At 40.5% G+C, this 16,969-nt stretch overlaps 1 protein-coding gene across 2 annotated transcripts in view; it reads left to right on the top strand.

Moving 5' to 3' along the window:
* Nucleotides 1-16,969, top strand: part of LOC124797879 (CD109 antigen) — an 855,659-nt gene that overhangs the window by 822,787 nt on the left and 15,903 nt on the right. For both annotated transcript variants that reach the window (XM_047260975.1, XM_047260976.1), the window contains 8 exons: nucleotides 4,409-4,593; nucleotides 5,311-5,413; nucleotides 5,498-5,689; nucleotides 5,845-6,031; nucleotides 6,108-6,337; nucleotides 12,378-12,539; nucleotides 12,632-12,825; nucleotides 12,910-13,084. In XM_047260975.1, the coding sequence (XP_047116931.1) occupies nucleotides 4,409-4,593; nucleotides 5,311-5,413; nucleotides 5,498-5,689; nucleotides 5,845-6,031; nucleotides 6,108-6,337; nucleotides 12,378-12,539; nucleotides 12,632-12,825; nucleotides 12,910-13,084 (1,428 nt within the window). The remainder of the gene's footprint in view (nucleotides 1-4,408; nucleotides 4,594-5,310; nucleotides 5,414-5,497; nucleotides 5,690-5,844; nucleotides 6,032-6,107; nucleotides 6,338-12,377; nucleotides 12,540-12,631; nucleotides 12,826-12,909; nucleotides 13,085-16,969) is intronic.

The following is a 16,969-nucleotide window of genomic DNA, read 5'->3' as shown; positions in this document are numbered from 1 at the left end:
GCCCTCTTTTTGTGATACGGTATTTAATTGTCCCTGGTAATATTTACAACTGTTTTTCCTCGTTCATCGCTGTAAAAAGCTTGTACTCAGAACTTCAGATGTCTGAGCATTCCTTTACTCTTTGTGATATGTGACATACATTTTCACGTCTCCCACCCACCGTAAATAGGCCGTAAGTAACAATTGTTCCTCTGACCATCAATCCAGCTTTTCAGCTGACAACGGGTTGACCGCAAAGGCTAACACATTCTTTCCTGTTTTACCCAAAAAAGGCAAAACTAGAGTGGCAGTACCGGCATTTAGGATTCAAGCTGCCAAACTGAAAAGGACCTGTTCCCACTTAATGCGTCTAGCTATTTATGGAAGTTCATGTCATCTATCCACATTTGTGCCAACAGTTCTAACAAAACCTGGACTGCCTCCATAATGTTAACCCCATGTTCCCCTTGTTTGCTCATTGTTAAGTCTGTGCCTACAACAGTATGAAACAATACAAGAGGGACTTTATACTAATATCACCAATGCAGTTTTTACTAAAGACACTCCTAGACTTTATGCCCGTGTGCCAACTGTGCACCTTCTTTACAATGTCTGGTGTAATGCCCGGGCTTTTTACATTTAAAAGAGATAACTGATGAAAACTGGGCACACGAAGCACTGCACCCCAGCAAATTACACAGCCCACACATAAACTGAGCACAAACTACCATTCTTTGCCACTAAAGTCACTTGAACCACCAACAGAGTTTAACTTCACCAGTCAACCTTCAAACCAGCCTTCCAATCCCAGTGACTAGACATTGTCAACACATTTGCATGGAAAAAAAGCCCAAAACAGTTTATGTTCGGCTTTCTTCTGAAATTGAGTGTGATGGTGTCAGGGGTACAGACACTACCGTATTTACTTGAATCTAAGCCGCACTTTTTTTCCGGTATTTGTAATCCAAAAAACCACCTGCGGCTTCGAACCGAGTGCAAAGTAAGCGGAAGTTGTGAAAAATGTTGGTAGGTGCCGCCACAACTAACTTCTGCCGTCGAATATATGTAGCGCTACACAGGCATGCTTTGCAGGCACAAAGATAAATACTGGCACCAAAACCTCTGCGTCAATAAATAAATTTAAAACAAAAAAAAAAGGTGGAAGACGAGATTTTTTTCCTCCGCCCCGACTTTCGACCACTGCATTTTCATACATTATGCATCGAAGTAAATACAAATTCCGTATTATTCATCTTTGAATGTTGCAGCGTTTCAATGTTTTTTGAAAATCCGACTGGCAAGTCTGTTAGGGATGTTTGTCAATATAGCCAACTCTATGATCTGAATTTATTCCTACCTGGGAGAAGAGGTGGTTGCTAATAGGAACTTTTATGAATTGTGAATCACATGTAGTATTCTCTTCACCATAAGAATAATACGAATATAAACATTTTGCCATCTATTCTTTCATGTTTGCTGCTATCTCATTTAAATTCTGTCTGCCTAATAAACTACGAAACTAGAGTGAGACAACAGCAAACGCAGAACAATATACATATCATGTCATGTTTATATCGTATTATTCTTATGCGTAATAGTGATACAGTCAGAAATGAAGCACGGCAATTGACTAGATTTTTAAATCTAAGATTACTCGCAGTCTATTATTTGGTTCTTGTTGATCATTATCAAAGAAAGCAGCAGTGTAAGTAACAACAAATAGCAGTCTCTTGCCATTGTTTTGCTAATGAGACGATTCCTCTCTCTCTCTCTTTTTATTTTGAAAGCGGCAGTAGCATGCACAAAAGCAAGCCATGCCGCGAGCGGCGACAGGCCGTAAACACTCATTATCAGCATGCGACAAACAATGCATGACACAGTACAGTAATGCATCTTGAGCTTAGAGTGACGTAAACACCGATAACAAAGAGAACGGCACTTATCAGATCAAAGAAAAATAAGCAATCAATTCAAACCAGACAAAGCACGTGAAAATGGAAGGGTACCTGTATAAATACGGACGGAGTGCCTGACACATAGCAATGGCTACCTGGTAAAGCTTAACTGCTAAGCTTATGTCTCGAACTAAACTACTGTAGCTGTATCGTCATTCATTCGACCTAAATCGTGTCTTATATTACAATGGACCAACTTTGTTTCGATTTGGAGGTGCGGCCTAAAACTTTTCTCTCCCCTTGAATTTCGAGTGTCAAATTTCAGGTGCGGCTTAGATTCGGGAAAATTTTTTTCCTTGATTTCGAGTCTCATTTTTCAGGTGTGGCTTAGATTTGAGTAAATACGGTATTTATGCCAGGATGGGCATCTCCAGATGGCATGTGCAGGGCGATGGGTTGTGTGCTACCAGCTTTCCGGCAGTTCGCAGTTGTGGAGTTCATTTAGCAATAACATTCTTTATTCAGTAAGATGCTTGTACAGAGATCGTGAAATCTTGGTGGTGTGCACAGGTCCCCCATGCAGCAGCCGTTGTGTGCTGTGCGGAGGCAGTGTGAGGATGTTGGTTGGGGGTGCTGCCTCAGCGGGTTAGCAGACACAAGCCTGAAGTCAGGCATGCACCAAGCAGCAGGTGTATGTGCTATAGGATCACTCCTCCAATCAGTCGGGCATGCTAGTGCACAGGCCCTGAAGGACCCTTCAGAGATGCCCAGAGCCAGGCAGTCATCCTGGAGGATGACCTGTTACATGACACTGGCTCGAGCCCTGTAAATATCAGGTCTAACAGTGGCCCGTAGACCAACAGTACAGGGATGACACTGCTAGATGCAGACAAAGCTGATAGGCCCACACAGGACTGACATCTGGTATGGAGTGTGTCACAATGTCAACAGTACTTGAAGACCAGTTGTGAGAGCTAGGGTGTGAGCGGCAAGTGTTTGTAGTTACTCTGCTCGACTTTGTTGTGACAGGGTCCCATTTTCATCATGTATGTGACTGAGGCAGTGCAGTATTGGGGGAAATGTGTGGAAATTCAGCTCATCACCACAGTTGGTGGGGTCTTGTGGCAAATCATTATTTTCCATAGATGAATATTTAGTTAAACATTGTAACCATGTTTAATATAAAAATCTGTTTACTTATTAAATTTAAGTCACTGTGTCATTTACTTTGTTGTAAATGGCCAGCTTGCAATGTTGCACACAAAGCATGCATAGCTTGTAAAATAACTTGACCCACATCATTTTAATATAAATGGTCTGTGGAACTCATAACTAACAGCCACGTGCACTTAAATTTCAAAAACTTAATTTTACACCCCCGTGTTAATATACCTCGCCCCGAAATTTCAGTTCGAGCAGCAGTGAACCACTGTGTGCAATTCATGAATACATTGTTCAATCATCCATGTACCTCCTGCCTGCTTACACAAAATATGTACCCTATAGATGGGGCCAAAATATTGGGTTTACCAAAAAAAACTCATTCAGCCATTATTTAATAGCTTAGAAAATGTAATTAATTGTTTCCTGTGGTATTCACATCGTGTCACAGTTAAGCAGATAGTACCTTGCACATCCATGGTCATAATCAGCTCAAAATTTGAATAAAATGTTCAGAAGTGCCTGCAGTGTAGGAGAAAAATTGTACTAGGAAACGAAGCAAAGTTTGAAATAAACTTCTTGTTCAAGAGAAGGAGGCAGATAAAAATTATTAGAAAGTAAAGGAAGAAAAAGAGGCCCCGATAAAGGATCTTGAAAGCTATGAAAGGATAAAGGAATAATTAAGTTCTAGCAGCCAAAATTTAGTTTCTGAGCATTAATAGTATGCTGCAGGCAGTCAACCACAATTACGAGAGTTGAACTTGGAACTCACAGCTGATTGCAGACTATAACAAAAATCAAGAATAAAAACTAAGAAATGTGAGAGATAATTTGGGACAGATGTGAGGCAAAATAGTAGCAGTCATAGTATCAGCAGTGGTGTAATCTTTTTCTAGAATCTTATAAAATGGGATACAAATGCTGATGCATAGACATAGGGCGAATGCAAAATGAAAGTACAAAAAGGGAGAAATGTAAATATGTGAAAATAACTTAAAGATCCTTACAGGGCAGGTACTGTGTTGCAGAACAATTATGTAGAATGATTCGAAGCATTCACCAGTTTATTAAAAGACGTAGGTTGTTGAATTGTTTAAGGATGGCCTTGCATCATACTTTTGGATATTGAAGTTCCTTGTGATGTCCTATTGTTAGTCGCATGGCAATGTAGCATTGTGCTGTCTGGTGTGCCTGTTTAAGCTATTGTGTGTTTACTTTCTTTTCTCTAAGCTATTCCCTTTGTGTGGCTGGTGGAGTTTTATCTTGCCAAGATTTTCAATGTTTATGTTAGATTACATTTATATTATTTTTAAATTTTACTCACAATGCTGAATTTGAATTTTCATATTTAATCTGGTTATTACTTTTATTAGGACTGTGCAGAACAGAACATGTTCAGCTTCGCTGCAAATCTGTACACTACAATGTATATGAGACTTATCAACCAAAGGAACAGAACACTTGAAAAGCAGTCTTTCTATTACATGAATATTGGATACCAAAGGCAGTTGTCATTTATGAACAAAGATGGATCTTTCAGCTTATTCAGAAGTGACTGGTAAGAAGAAACTGGACAAGATTTTCATTGGATCTTACGTTACTCATTAGCAAAGTTGTTAAACATTGTTTGAGACGTAAACTTGTTTACAAAGAACTTTTTTCTTCATTATTTCACCTTTCCTGTGGTGCGACTGATATTTTTTTACCTTTCTATTGTATGTCACAAATAAAGGCGAAAATGTAGTGTTTAAGTGATCATGACAGACATTATACTTGTTAACAGTTTTGAAATATGTTTTTACATGCCTGTCAGACAGCAGTGAGGAACAAATTAATTATATTTTATAATAATGTCAATACAGCCGCACCTAAACTATTTACTTTACCAACTGCCAAGTCAATAGTCAGTTAAATGAACTTTGAATTTTTTTAAATTTATGGTGTTGGACATTGCATCTCATACTTTTATGATGATTCAGAATAAGAAGACTTTCTGCTGTGAAATATGCAATATAATGAAATTTTTGGTTGATCAAAACTTTATGCTGCCCTGGGACTCAAACACAGATCACTACATGTCACAGGCAAAACACTAATTATCATTGTTCCAGTCCAGCAGGCAGTTTTAATTTATGAAAATAAATACAATTTAATATCTGAAGATAACTCCTGTGCTAAGAGTAATACTGTAAACACTATGCTCATGAAGTAATATATAAACAAAGACTATATATTGTGCAACCAAAGCATTTCTAGACTGTATGATGTGTTACAGGAATCATTCTTCACCAAGTGTGTGGCTGACGGCATTTTGTGCACGTATGTTTCAAGAAGCTAGCTTTTATGAGTGGGAAAATTACATTTATATTGATCCTCAGGTAAGGCGGAAAAAAAGTTGTCTATATGCTACCAAAATTAGGGATACCATTTGGATTTCTAATGCCAATGTTCTATCTGTGCAGGTCATATCCAGATCAATAGCATGGATTCTCCGGCACCAGACGAGGGAAGGCGCTTTCTATGAAGTTACATGGTTGCCTGATAGAAAAATGAATAGTTCACTAAACTATGATAATGATGCTGTGAAATTTCGCAACATCTCACTCACAGCACATGTGCTTATAACACTGGAGACTGTAAAAGATCTTTCAGGGGTAAGAGATTCTCTGCCGCCTCCTCCTCCTCCTCTTCCTCCTTTACTGAAGTAGATTGAAATATCGTATTTCATTAATTAAGTGCAACTGCAAGTTACATATTCAATGAAGGAGTATGGTTAATCAAATCTATAACAATTATATTATCATTCTAGGGTCTGGGATCTCAAGTTGCATTTGCGCAAGGTAAAGCCATACAGTGGCTCGAGCGAAATCTGAATTTAATAGATGAACGAGGGGACCCGTATGAAGTAGCAATTGTGACATACGCCTTGATGTTGAGTAAAGCGTCGACAGCTGAAGCTGCATTTAGCATCTTAGCAAGACATGCAAGGACAGAAGGTATAGTGGAATCATATTACTGTTCAAATAGACTTGATAACTGAAGTATCCCTAAACTAATGAAATTTAATTTTAGGTGGTCTGACATACTGGGGCAAGATAAGGGTACCACAACCTCCATATAAATTAGAAAATCAAAAGCCATTCTTCTTGCCAAGGCTTCCATACATTTACGATTCTACAAATGTAGAGACCACAGCGTACGCTTTATTGACATATGTGGCTCGTCAGGAGGTGAATCTCGACTATATTGTGAAATGGCTGAATTCTCAGCGTCTAACAGATGGTGGATGGGCTTCAACACAGGTACTCCTCATGTTGTATGTTAAATGAAAATGTAATTGAATATTGATGTCGAGAAAATGAAAGCTGCATGTAAAGTTCACCATTTTGAACTACCTGTATTCATGATGACCAGTATTAACTACCTGTTCTGATTCATATGTAATATTTTCTTTTTAAACTTATCTGGTACTGTTTCTTTTTGGATTTCCTTTCACTGATTTGTTCCAGATTTTTGAATTACATTCACATTGTCTAGAATGAATCTTTCACTCTCCTGTGGGGTGCGCGCACACTCTGCTGCAGTGCGAAAGACTGCTAGGCTGGCAAGATATGCAGGAGAAATTTTGCGAAGTTTGAATGCTGTTTTTCTGCTCCAATGATGCTCTATAAACGAAAGAAATGTTTGTCTCCGTAGCTGAGTGGTCAACATGGCAGAATGCCACGCAAGGGGCCCGGGTTCGATTCTCAGCTGGGTTGGAGTTTTTCTCCTCTCAGGGATTGGGTATTCCATTGCCATCATCATCATTTCGTCCTCATCAACATGCAAATCGCTGAAGTGACGTCAACTAAAAAGACTTGCACCAGGCGAATAGTCTACCTGACAGGAGGTCCTAGCCACACACACACTCCAACTAAAGAAATAACATTTGTGCTGATAATTAAGTATCTGTCAACAATTATTTTAAAAGATTACATTTTCAAATTCGTTTAGGTGATTGACCACATGCGGTTTGTTGTGACTTAGCAAGACAGCCAAGTCACAACGAGAGGAAACCGAAAGGCACGCGTTAAGTTCACGCAGATTGGCGTGAGGTCTGGAACAGTTAAAAAGAAATGAGAACTTAGAAAATGGACGCAGTTGCTGTAATACTTAACTTTAATCCACATTTGTAGAACATCGCTCTTGATGATACATGCTTCACAATATTAATTATCAAAGCTATGGCGCCTTGCTAGGTCGTAGCCAATGACTTAGCTGAAGGCTATGCTACTATCATCTCGGCAAATGAGAGTGTAATTGTCAGTAATCCACCTCTGGCAAAGTCGGCTGTACAACTGGGGCGAGTGCCAGTATGTCTCTCTAGACCTGCCGTGTGGTGGCGCTTGCTATCACTGACAGTGGCGACACGCGGGTCCGGCTTGGGGTGGGGTGGGGTGGGGTGAGGGGGGGTGAGGGCAGGAGAGGAGGAAAAGCTTGTGGTGGAAGGAAGGATCCAGATATGGTGTGGGTAGTGAAGCAGTCATTAAAATCAAGCATGTTATGTTCAGCTGCATGTTGTGCCACACTGTGTCCTGTTTTGTTCTTTGCCACAGTTTGACTGTGGCTGCTCATCCCTTGTGGACAGCTGATTGGTAGTCATATCAATATAAGAACCTATGTAGTGGCTTCAGCAGAGCTGGTAAATGACATGGCTGCTTTCACAGGTGGCCCTGCCTCTAATGGGGTAGGATAAACATGTGACAGGACTGGAATAGGAAGTGTTGGGTGGATGGATTGGGAAGGTCTTGCACCTGGGTCTTCCACATGAATATGATCCTTGTGGCAAGGGGTTAGGGTTCGTAATGGTGTAGGGGTTCGGAATGGTGTAGCGACGGATTAGGCTGATCTGGAGGTTGTGTGGACGACGGGGATGCGAAGGATCTCGGGTAGGATGTTCCTCATTTGAGGGCATGGTGATAGGTAAAGCCCTGGCGAAGGATATGGTTTAGTTGTTCCAGTCCAGGGTAGCATTGGATGATGGGGGACACCTTTGTGGCTGATTCTCATGGGTGGCAGGAGGATTGGGGATGTGAAGGTAAATAGCACGGGAGATCTGTTTGCAGACAAGGTTTGCGGGAGAGTGGCTGTCTGTGAAGGCCTAGGTGAGACCCTTAGCGGCTGGTAAGGGAATTCTTGTCAATGCAGATATGCTGTCCCTAGGTGGCCAGGCTGTATGAGAGGGACTTGTTGGTGTGAAACAGATGACAGCTGTCGAAATGCAAATACTTTTGGTTGTTGATGGATTTAATGTGGACAGAGATACAGATGGAGCTGGGTTGAGGACCAAATGAAACAATGTCATCAATGAAACTGAACTGGACTAGGGGGTTGGCATTGTGGGAGGCCAGGAAGGTCATCTCTAGATGGCCCGTAAACAGGCTGGCATAGGAGCATGCCATCCAGGGGCCCATGGCTTTGCCGTGGATTTGCTTGTATACCTTCCCTTCATGGAGAAGTACGTGTGGGTTGGGAAAAGTTAGTTAGTTGTATGAGCAATGAGGTTGTGGGTTTGAAGGCTGAGGGACATTGGGAAAGTTACCGTTCAGTAACGGTACAATCATGGGCATGAGGGGTGTTGGTGTATAAGGATGTGGCATCAACAGTGAAGTGCAGGAATACAGGAGGTAAAGGAGTGGGGATGGTGGAGAGTTGGTGAAAGAAGTGGTTGGTAATTTTGATATGGGGCAACTGGTGGGAGGTGTTGGTCAATGAGGGGCAAAATTCTTATAGTGGGGCCACAAAACCAGCCACAGTGGGGCGTCCAGGACTGTTGGGCTTGTGGATTTAGGGAAGCATGTAGACATTGGGTGTGTGAGGTGTCACAGGAGTGAGGAGGGAAATGGATTCAGCAGGGAGGTTCTAGGAAGTGCCTAAGGCTTTAAACAGGGATTGGAAGTTTTGTTGAACTTCTGGAATGGGATCACTCTGGCAGAGTTTATAGGTGGATGAGTCAGATAATTGGTGGACACCTTGTGCCTAATAGTTACTGCAATTCATAACAGTGATGGAACCGTTGTCTGCAGGTAGGATGATTAGGTCAGGATTTGTTTTGAGGTTGTGTATGGCTACTTTTTCTGCTGAAATGTTGGTGTTCTGAGGAAGGGACCTGTGGAAGGATGGTGAGGCTAAGTTGGAGATAAGGAATTCCTGGAAGATTACCAGCAGGTGGTTAGGTAGCCAGCGGGTAGTGAAGTGGGAGGATCATGGTTGGATAGTGTATGAACGATTAGCGAGTTCATTGTTGGAATTAGGTTGGTTTGGTTGAAGGGCTTGGCAACAAATAAGTGTTTCCATTCCAGGGATCAAGAAAAGGAGAGTAAGTCTTCGACAAGCCCAACATGGTTAAATTTGAGTGTGGTGCTAAAGGTGAGGCATTTTGATAGGACTGGAACTTCTGTGGAGCAAGGGTTTTGGTACAAAGGTTAACAACAGTGTTAGGGAATGTTTCGGCTCTGGATTCAGTCGAGTATTGGTAAGGAGTTATCCAGCTCCACTCATGACCATTAACACCTATTTTGTCCATGTCTGCATCACTCCAGTTTTCAGTACCAGTTCAAAAAATTATCCCCTTCTCTGGCTAAAACCCAGTCCCACATCCTATTTCTTAAATTCTGCCTAAATCATGGAACCCCCCCCCCCCCCCCCCCTCAATGGCCTAACCATAAAAATTCCTCTCCCTGGATCTCACCCCTCCTTTCCCAATGTCCTTCACCTTTTCAGATTCTGCCTGTCCATAGCCCTCATGAACCTGGTACTGCCAAAACTCTTCTCCATGGCATGGGCATCCCAGAACAACTTCTGCTCCCTCTGCAGGAGATTGCTGCTGTACAATCCCTGCTTCATACATCAGATCTCTGAAATTGAATCCCTTACTCTCCAGAAGCTGGATTATCCAAGCTGCTGACATCTTAGTGTCACCTTGGGGGGCACCACTATCCAACACCTAATCCTACCAACAGTGTTCCTCCTTGTCCACCCCTCATAGCACCTAAACCCTGCCTAGCTGACCTTTTCAACGTGTCACTTCCCCCAAAACTCCCTACAGCACTGCCAAATCCACAGCTGAAACATACCCGCAACACCGTTGTTAACCTTTCCACCAAAACCCTCAGCTCCGCAGAAGTTTCTGTCCTATCACAATGCCTCTCATCTAGTCCTACATCCGAATTTGACCATGCTGGACTTGTCAGAGACCTACTCCTCTTCTCCCAATCCCTGCAATGGAAACACTTCTTTGCTGCCAATCCCTCCAATCTAATTCCAACACTGAACCCTGCCAGTCTCAGTTTGCATCAACATCAAGCTGAACACAACATGCATGATTTCAATGGCTGCTCCACTGCCGAGCCATGTGGATCCTCCCCTCCATTACAATCTTACCCTAACTGCACAGATGGGAGTTATCCTTACAACACATTCTCTGATCCTGTGATTATCCTGTCCTTAACCTACAGTAACATACTGTCCCCACACACTCCACCCAACAGTTTCCACCCGCTCTGTCCTATCACCTCCCCCCCCCCCCCCTTCTTGTCTCCCACCCTCTTTGTTTGTTGCCCTCTGCCAACAAACCCACCCCTCTTTCCCCAACGCTCTCCTTCTCCTCTCTGTTATCCCCACCCATCTGCCACCACAACCTCCTGATGCTGCACTTGTTGGCATTATAGCCCCTGGACACTGCACTAGATGGTGCTCCTCCCTCCTCCCACTATTGTACCATGCCCCCCCCCCCCCCCCCGACTGCTGATTCCATCCCACATGATAGCTGCATTCAGGCCCATGGAGTTGGTGGTCATGTGTGTGTGCTTGCTTGTGTGTATCAGTGATGTGTTATTATGAATGATAGCTAGCTCCACTGCTATGTAGATTGTTTATATTTTATATCATAGCAACTGTCTGCAACTAGACATGTCATATTTACAGTAAGAAGTAATCTATATATTGTTTAAAAAGTATAAGAAAAACAAGAATAAGCATTTAATGTGTTTATTTATAGCTGTAAAAAAATGCTGTAAAACCTAGTGACATCAGTGCAAATTTCAAATGCGAAATATTTTGAATGAATTACAGGTGGATCAAACATGATCATTGGATGCTCTTTTATAGACGTGCCCCCCCCCCCCCCCCCCCTCCTCCATTCCCTCCTGGGGAGCAATGGAGATGGAACATTTGATGGAGGAATGGGTGAAAATGCTGAATTTTAAACTGTAGGTGTTGTGTGTGAAGCAAGAAGAAACTTCACTCATTTACAGTGAATAGAAGCCACACAAAATATGTACATAATTTGTGTATACAATAAGTATTCTACTAATAAAATACTGATAACGAGCCAAAGGCTTTTTGTAGGTAGAATTTGAAAAGATGTCTTGTGGTAGGTAAAGCAATGTGTGTAAAATAGGGGAAAGTTAAAGGTGACGTTGTGATAGGGTGAGGAAACGGTAGGTGATATAAACTGCAGAAGTTGTGGGAGAGAAGTGTGAAAGGAGGCCTGTGGTGACAAACTAACTTAGTCATCCAGATAGTTATAAGAGCTAAACTGGTGTTGCAGGACCAATATTTATTGCAAATTAGCAATTTTAAAGTGCTAAAAACTCTTTATGCAGCCAGTAATTTCTGAAAGGAAAGTGAAATGGACTTATTTAACTGCTGGACATTTGCTCCTTATTGTAGTAGTCATACATATGAGTAGGTGGAGAGATAAATAAACAAGTAAAAAAGAAGTATAGAATAGGTAGACAAACTTGAAATTGTAAAACTTATGGATGTTTCCATTTAGGCTATAGCTACATTGAAATAACTGTACCGTTGCTGAGAAGCAACATATGAAACAGGGAAATGTAGAAGATCATTTCTTTTAGGTTAGACATTAGGGAAAACCATGATGAAATGTTACATCCAGGGTAGAAGTTTAAGTAGATTTTGTGATTAATCAATTATTAACTTTGTACTAAACGCACTTGCAATTTAATGACCACTCATTATCCCAAATTCTGGAAAATTGTAATGTTCTTTTTTTGTGTAAGAGTTCTGCCAAATACATTGATTTGGTTCCAATTATAATGAAAGGGAGTGCCAAGTTTTGATAATTAAAATATGAGCACTAAGCATTATCTATATTTTCCTTTCCATAACACTGAGAATCAGTAACTATTTTTTTATAATATTTTATTCTTAGATTACCTAAAAAAAATCCCTAATGAAGGAAACTTTGTCCCTTTGTGTCTGCATGAACTTGATACAGTCATACTAGTCATTTCCGCAAAGTTTACAGTGAAACAGTAATATTTGTTCAACTTCCAGGATACTGTGATTGCACTGAAGGCTCTGATTGAATACACTACCAGGTCAAGGTTGCGTGATGTATCCTCACTAACAGTAACGGTTGAGGCAACAGCACTTCAAGGAGAACGCAAGACACTGTATGTTCATGAGACCAATATAGCAAACCTTCAAAGAATAGAAGTAAGTAAACATCAACAGTTGTATCTCATACTCTTGAATGATGAGACATCAGCCACACAGATACCATTTTTAAACTGTCATGTGTGTTACAGATTCCACATGCTTGGGGAACTGTTAAAGTTCAGGCTAAGGGAGCTGGTTATGCTATACTTCAAATGTCTGTACAGTATAATGTAGATAACCCCAAGTTCCAGATACAGCCACCTGTGAAAGCATTTTCATTAAGAACAAGAGCTGACTTCCATGGCCGAAACCAGTCACATATTACTTACACCAGCTGTCAGAGGTATATTGGTGGTGATAGATAATTATGGGCTATCATACTGCAGTGATTTTTTGTGGGACTAAAAGACTTTTAACTTTTTTCCAGATGGACAAATCTTAATGAGTCTGTTAGGTCAGGCATGGCTGTGTTAGATGTGGCAATACCTACTGGTTATATAATTCAACAACAGAAACTTGATGCATATATTCTTTCAAGACAAGTGCGGAATTTGCATAGAGCACGTTTCTTGGAACAAAAAGTTGTGTTTTACTTTGATTATGTAAGTATTAACAGTTCTCTTTTAATTATTTATTTATTTTTATCTGTAATTTTGTCACCAAGTCTGTTCTTCTATCCAACAAGGGATGGTCAGATATGTCATATTGAAACCTAGTTGCATTCACCACCCCGCAAATGGTAGTAGCCTTTTGCAGGAATTCAGTGTGTGGAATTTTAGCTGCTGATTGGAAAATATAAAGTGCGTTATTTTTCACCTGAATTTTCACACGATGTGACACTGTGCTGTCTTGTCACCTGCTGCATTTGTTTGCAGTACTGAATCTATTAATTGAAAACAATCAAAAGAATACTAAATTTAAGACACACATATATATAATACTAAACTTATATAGAAAAACAAAGATGAGGTGACTTACCGAACGAAAGCGCTGGCAGGTCGATAGACACACAAACATATATACAAAATTCAAGCTTTGGCAACAAACTGTTGCCTCATCAGGAAAGAGGGAAGGAGAGGGGAAGACGAAAGGAAGTGGGTTTTAAGGGAGAGGGTAAGGAGTCATTCCAATCCCGGGAGTGGAAAGACTTACCTTAGGGGGAAAAAAGGACAGGTATACACTCGCACACACGCACATATCCATCCACACATACAGACACAAGCAGACATATTGGTCTTTAAATATGTCTGCTTGTGTCTGTATGTGTGGATGGATATGTGCGTGTGTGTGAGTGTATACCTGTCCTTTTTTCCCCCTAAGGTAAGTCTTTCCGCTCCCGGGATTGGAATGACTCCTTACCCTCTCCCTTAAAACCCACTTCCTTTCGTCTTCCCCTCTCCTTCCCTCTTTCCTGATGAGGCAACAGTTTGTTGCGAAAGCTTGAATTTTGTGAATATGTTTGTGTTTGTTTGTGTGTCTATCGACCTGCCAGCGCTTTCGTTCGGTAAGTCACCTCATCTTTGTTTTTATATATAATTTTTCCCACGTGGAATGTTTCCTTCTATTATATTAATACTAAACTTGTTTAGACAACTACAAGTTACATTTGTTCTTTAGCAGTCTTTTCAGATTGCTAAGGAGTACATACACAAATAAAAGATTTCCAACACATCATCATTTTAATGTGAAATATTGATACAACATTCCATAACATATTTCTTATGCACCAGAAAAGTTTAACTAAATATGACATTTGATATCCGTGTGACCTTCAGAGAAATATTTATGTTTGTACACAAAACTGGACCCCAGCTGGGAATGAATTTGGTATACATCTACACATTTTGAACAATGCCTTGAAAATTTTATGAGATTCTTAAACCAAAGAAACAAAACTTGATCAGGTACTGACAACAGAAACTTAAAAAAAAGTACTGTTGTAATAATAGATTTGAAATGGCAGTGATCTCTCTTTTATGATATTCTCTAACATTGTGTAAAATGCTTTCACTGGGGGAAGAATTGCATATAGCAGTTGAAGTACTTTTTTCATACCATATTTCTTGCTTACAGTAAGTTTGAAACACAGCTTTCATTTATAGGGAAATATCATATCTTGACAGGAAACTGGAAATAAGGCAATTTGAAGTTTTAGAATGGAAGAACAAGGTGGAACATGGAGAAACTGCTTTCTTTCACATTTTTTCAGTGTTTGAGGAGTCTGCCACAGAGTTTTTTGCACAGAAATTTGACCTTTGAAGACATGAGACAAAGTGTTGCCTTTATTTTTTAGGTAATCATACACAGGTATATGGGGGAACATTCAGGCTTATTACAGGCAGTAAAAAGTATGAACATATAAATGTCCAGATCGATGCTAACTTTCTTTGAACATACTTGTTTTTTCAAAACCAGAGTTATCTACACTAATAATAAATCAGTAAAACCATCATGTCTATCTGTTTGTCTTTGAGCACATTAATCTCCAAAGCTACAAAACAGATTTTTGTGGGGTTTTCTCTGGTAACTTCATTGTAGCTAGGAGCGCCATAAAGGCTACATGTAATTTAAATTAGATCACAGAAAAAAAAGATATTCATATACATATTATAAAAAAGTATGTATGTATGTTACACATCTCCTCCGAAACCACTGGACCGATTTCAACCAAACTTGGTACACATATCCCTGTGGGGGGGCAGGAACCACCTACTTATCGAAGAGGTGAGGATGCCAGTGAAAAAGAAGTATAGACCACAACATGTCAATACCCAGATTTTATTCATCCAGTATTTGAGAATGAGAGCACTTAGTGACAGGCAACAAATTTCACAGATAATTTCATACTACCATTTTTGCTGTTCGTGCAGTAAAAAAGCCACTTTAGACGTGATGTAATGACTGTTACATTTATTGATTTTTTGCTGTTAATTCTGTTCCGCAACACATTTAGCAGACAGTATCCACATATGCTAGCTAGTCTACAATATAAAAGTAGAATCACAAAAACAGAGGCCTCTCTTGTATTTGTAACAAGAGCCTCAATCACTTGAGCTACAAACACAAATGCATGTATTTCAGTGATACGTATAGGAACGGTAGCATAGGTATTACATAATTTTTCCACATAATATCCATTTACTCCAATGGATTTTGTCAACCGAGGGACAAGTTTTTTAAATACCTGCATTTTAGATGTCTCCCACCAACTCCTTAAACTATATGAAGATGGTATCTGCTCTTTCGGAATTGTCCGAAAAAACAGATACCATCCCCATATAGATACGGCTTACTGGTCAGTGATCTTCTTCAGTATGGATGCCCTCACATTGCTCAAACTCTTACGGGAATTGGTAGATTGACTGTCGCGAGTAATGAGTATAGTGGGCAGGGACACTACGAATGTGGTTTGTGGACAGTAAGTTGGAAGTATGGGTCTCATGTGCCAGAGATAAGTCCCTCAGTCGCACTATCCTCTGTGTCCTCGAAGGCTCAGTCAGATAGTGTTGCCATATAAGTAGGAGATCCCGGGTTCAAGTCCTGGTCAGGGCACACATTTTAAACTGTCCCCGTTGATATTTATCAATGCCTGTAAGCATCTAATAGTCTGGATTTCATTGTAATTTCAACTCCTTGAACTGTTTCTCCACTTCAGTTTTCACTTCCTCATTTCCTGAAAATGCTTTCCACCCACATATTCCTTCAGTTTAGGAAATAAACGACAGACACTGGGTGTGAGATCTGGACTGTGATTGGGTTGGGTTAAAAGATTCTTACGAAATGAGGTCAACAACTCCCGTGTTGCTTGGGTGGAGTGCGGCCTAGCATTGTCATGAAGGATGTGGACTCCCTTTATCAGCATTCCATGACATTTGTTTTACATGGCCTTGCAGAGTTCCTTGAGTGCCTCAAAGTATCACACGGAGTTGATTGTTTCACCCCTTTTCTGCCTTAGACTTTGCTAGTTGATTGCTGAGTTTTGAATTTTTTTGTTGAAGGAGAATGAGTGTGGCACCACTGTATTAATTGTCGCTTGTTCTCTGGGGCATGGCGCTAAACCCACATTTTGTCTGCCATCACAATGGAGTCAAGTAAAATCTTTTTGTCACCGCAAAATGATAAGGAAACGTTCATGTAGTTTTGACTGTTGGTGTTGTGTGCTACAGTAAGCATCTTCAGAATCCATCGCACACACAGATTGCAATATTCCAGTTGATCACTCACAATTTTATGAACAGTGTTTCGAGAAACGTCTGGACAATGTTTGTCCAGGTCATCAATGGTCACATGGCGATCAGAACGAATATGCTCTTAAGCTTTTGCACCAGTTCATCAGTGACCACAGACAGGCATCCACTTTTCTCTTCTTCATGAATTTCCATTCTTCCAGAAGTGAAATTCTTTATCAGTTTTGTAACATGTTACCATTACTGACACAATTTTGCAACAAATCATGCTGGTGCTCATACCCTTGGCATTCAGATACT

This window comes from Schistocerca piceifrons, chromosome 5 (assembly GCF_021461385.2).
Source record: "Schistocerca piceifrons isolate TAMUIC-IGC-003096 chromosome 5, iqSchPice1.1, whole genome shotgun sequence".
Classification (NCBI taxonomy): Eukaryota; Metazoa; Arthropoda; class Insecta; order Orthoptera; family Acrididae; genus Schistocerca; species Schistocerca piceifrons.
The sequence above is the reverse complement of the archived record's forward strand: the minus strand, read 5'-3'. Positions and strand labels throughout refer to the sequence as shown.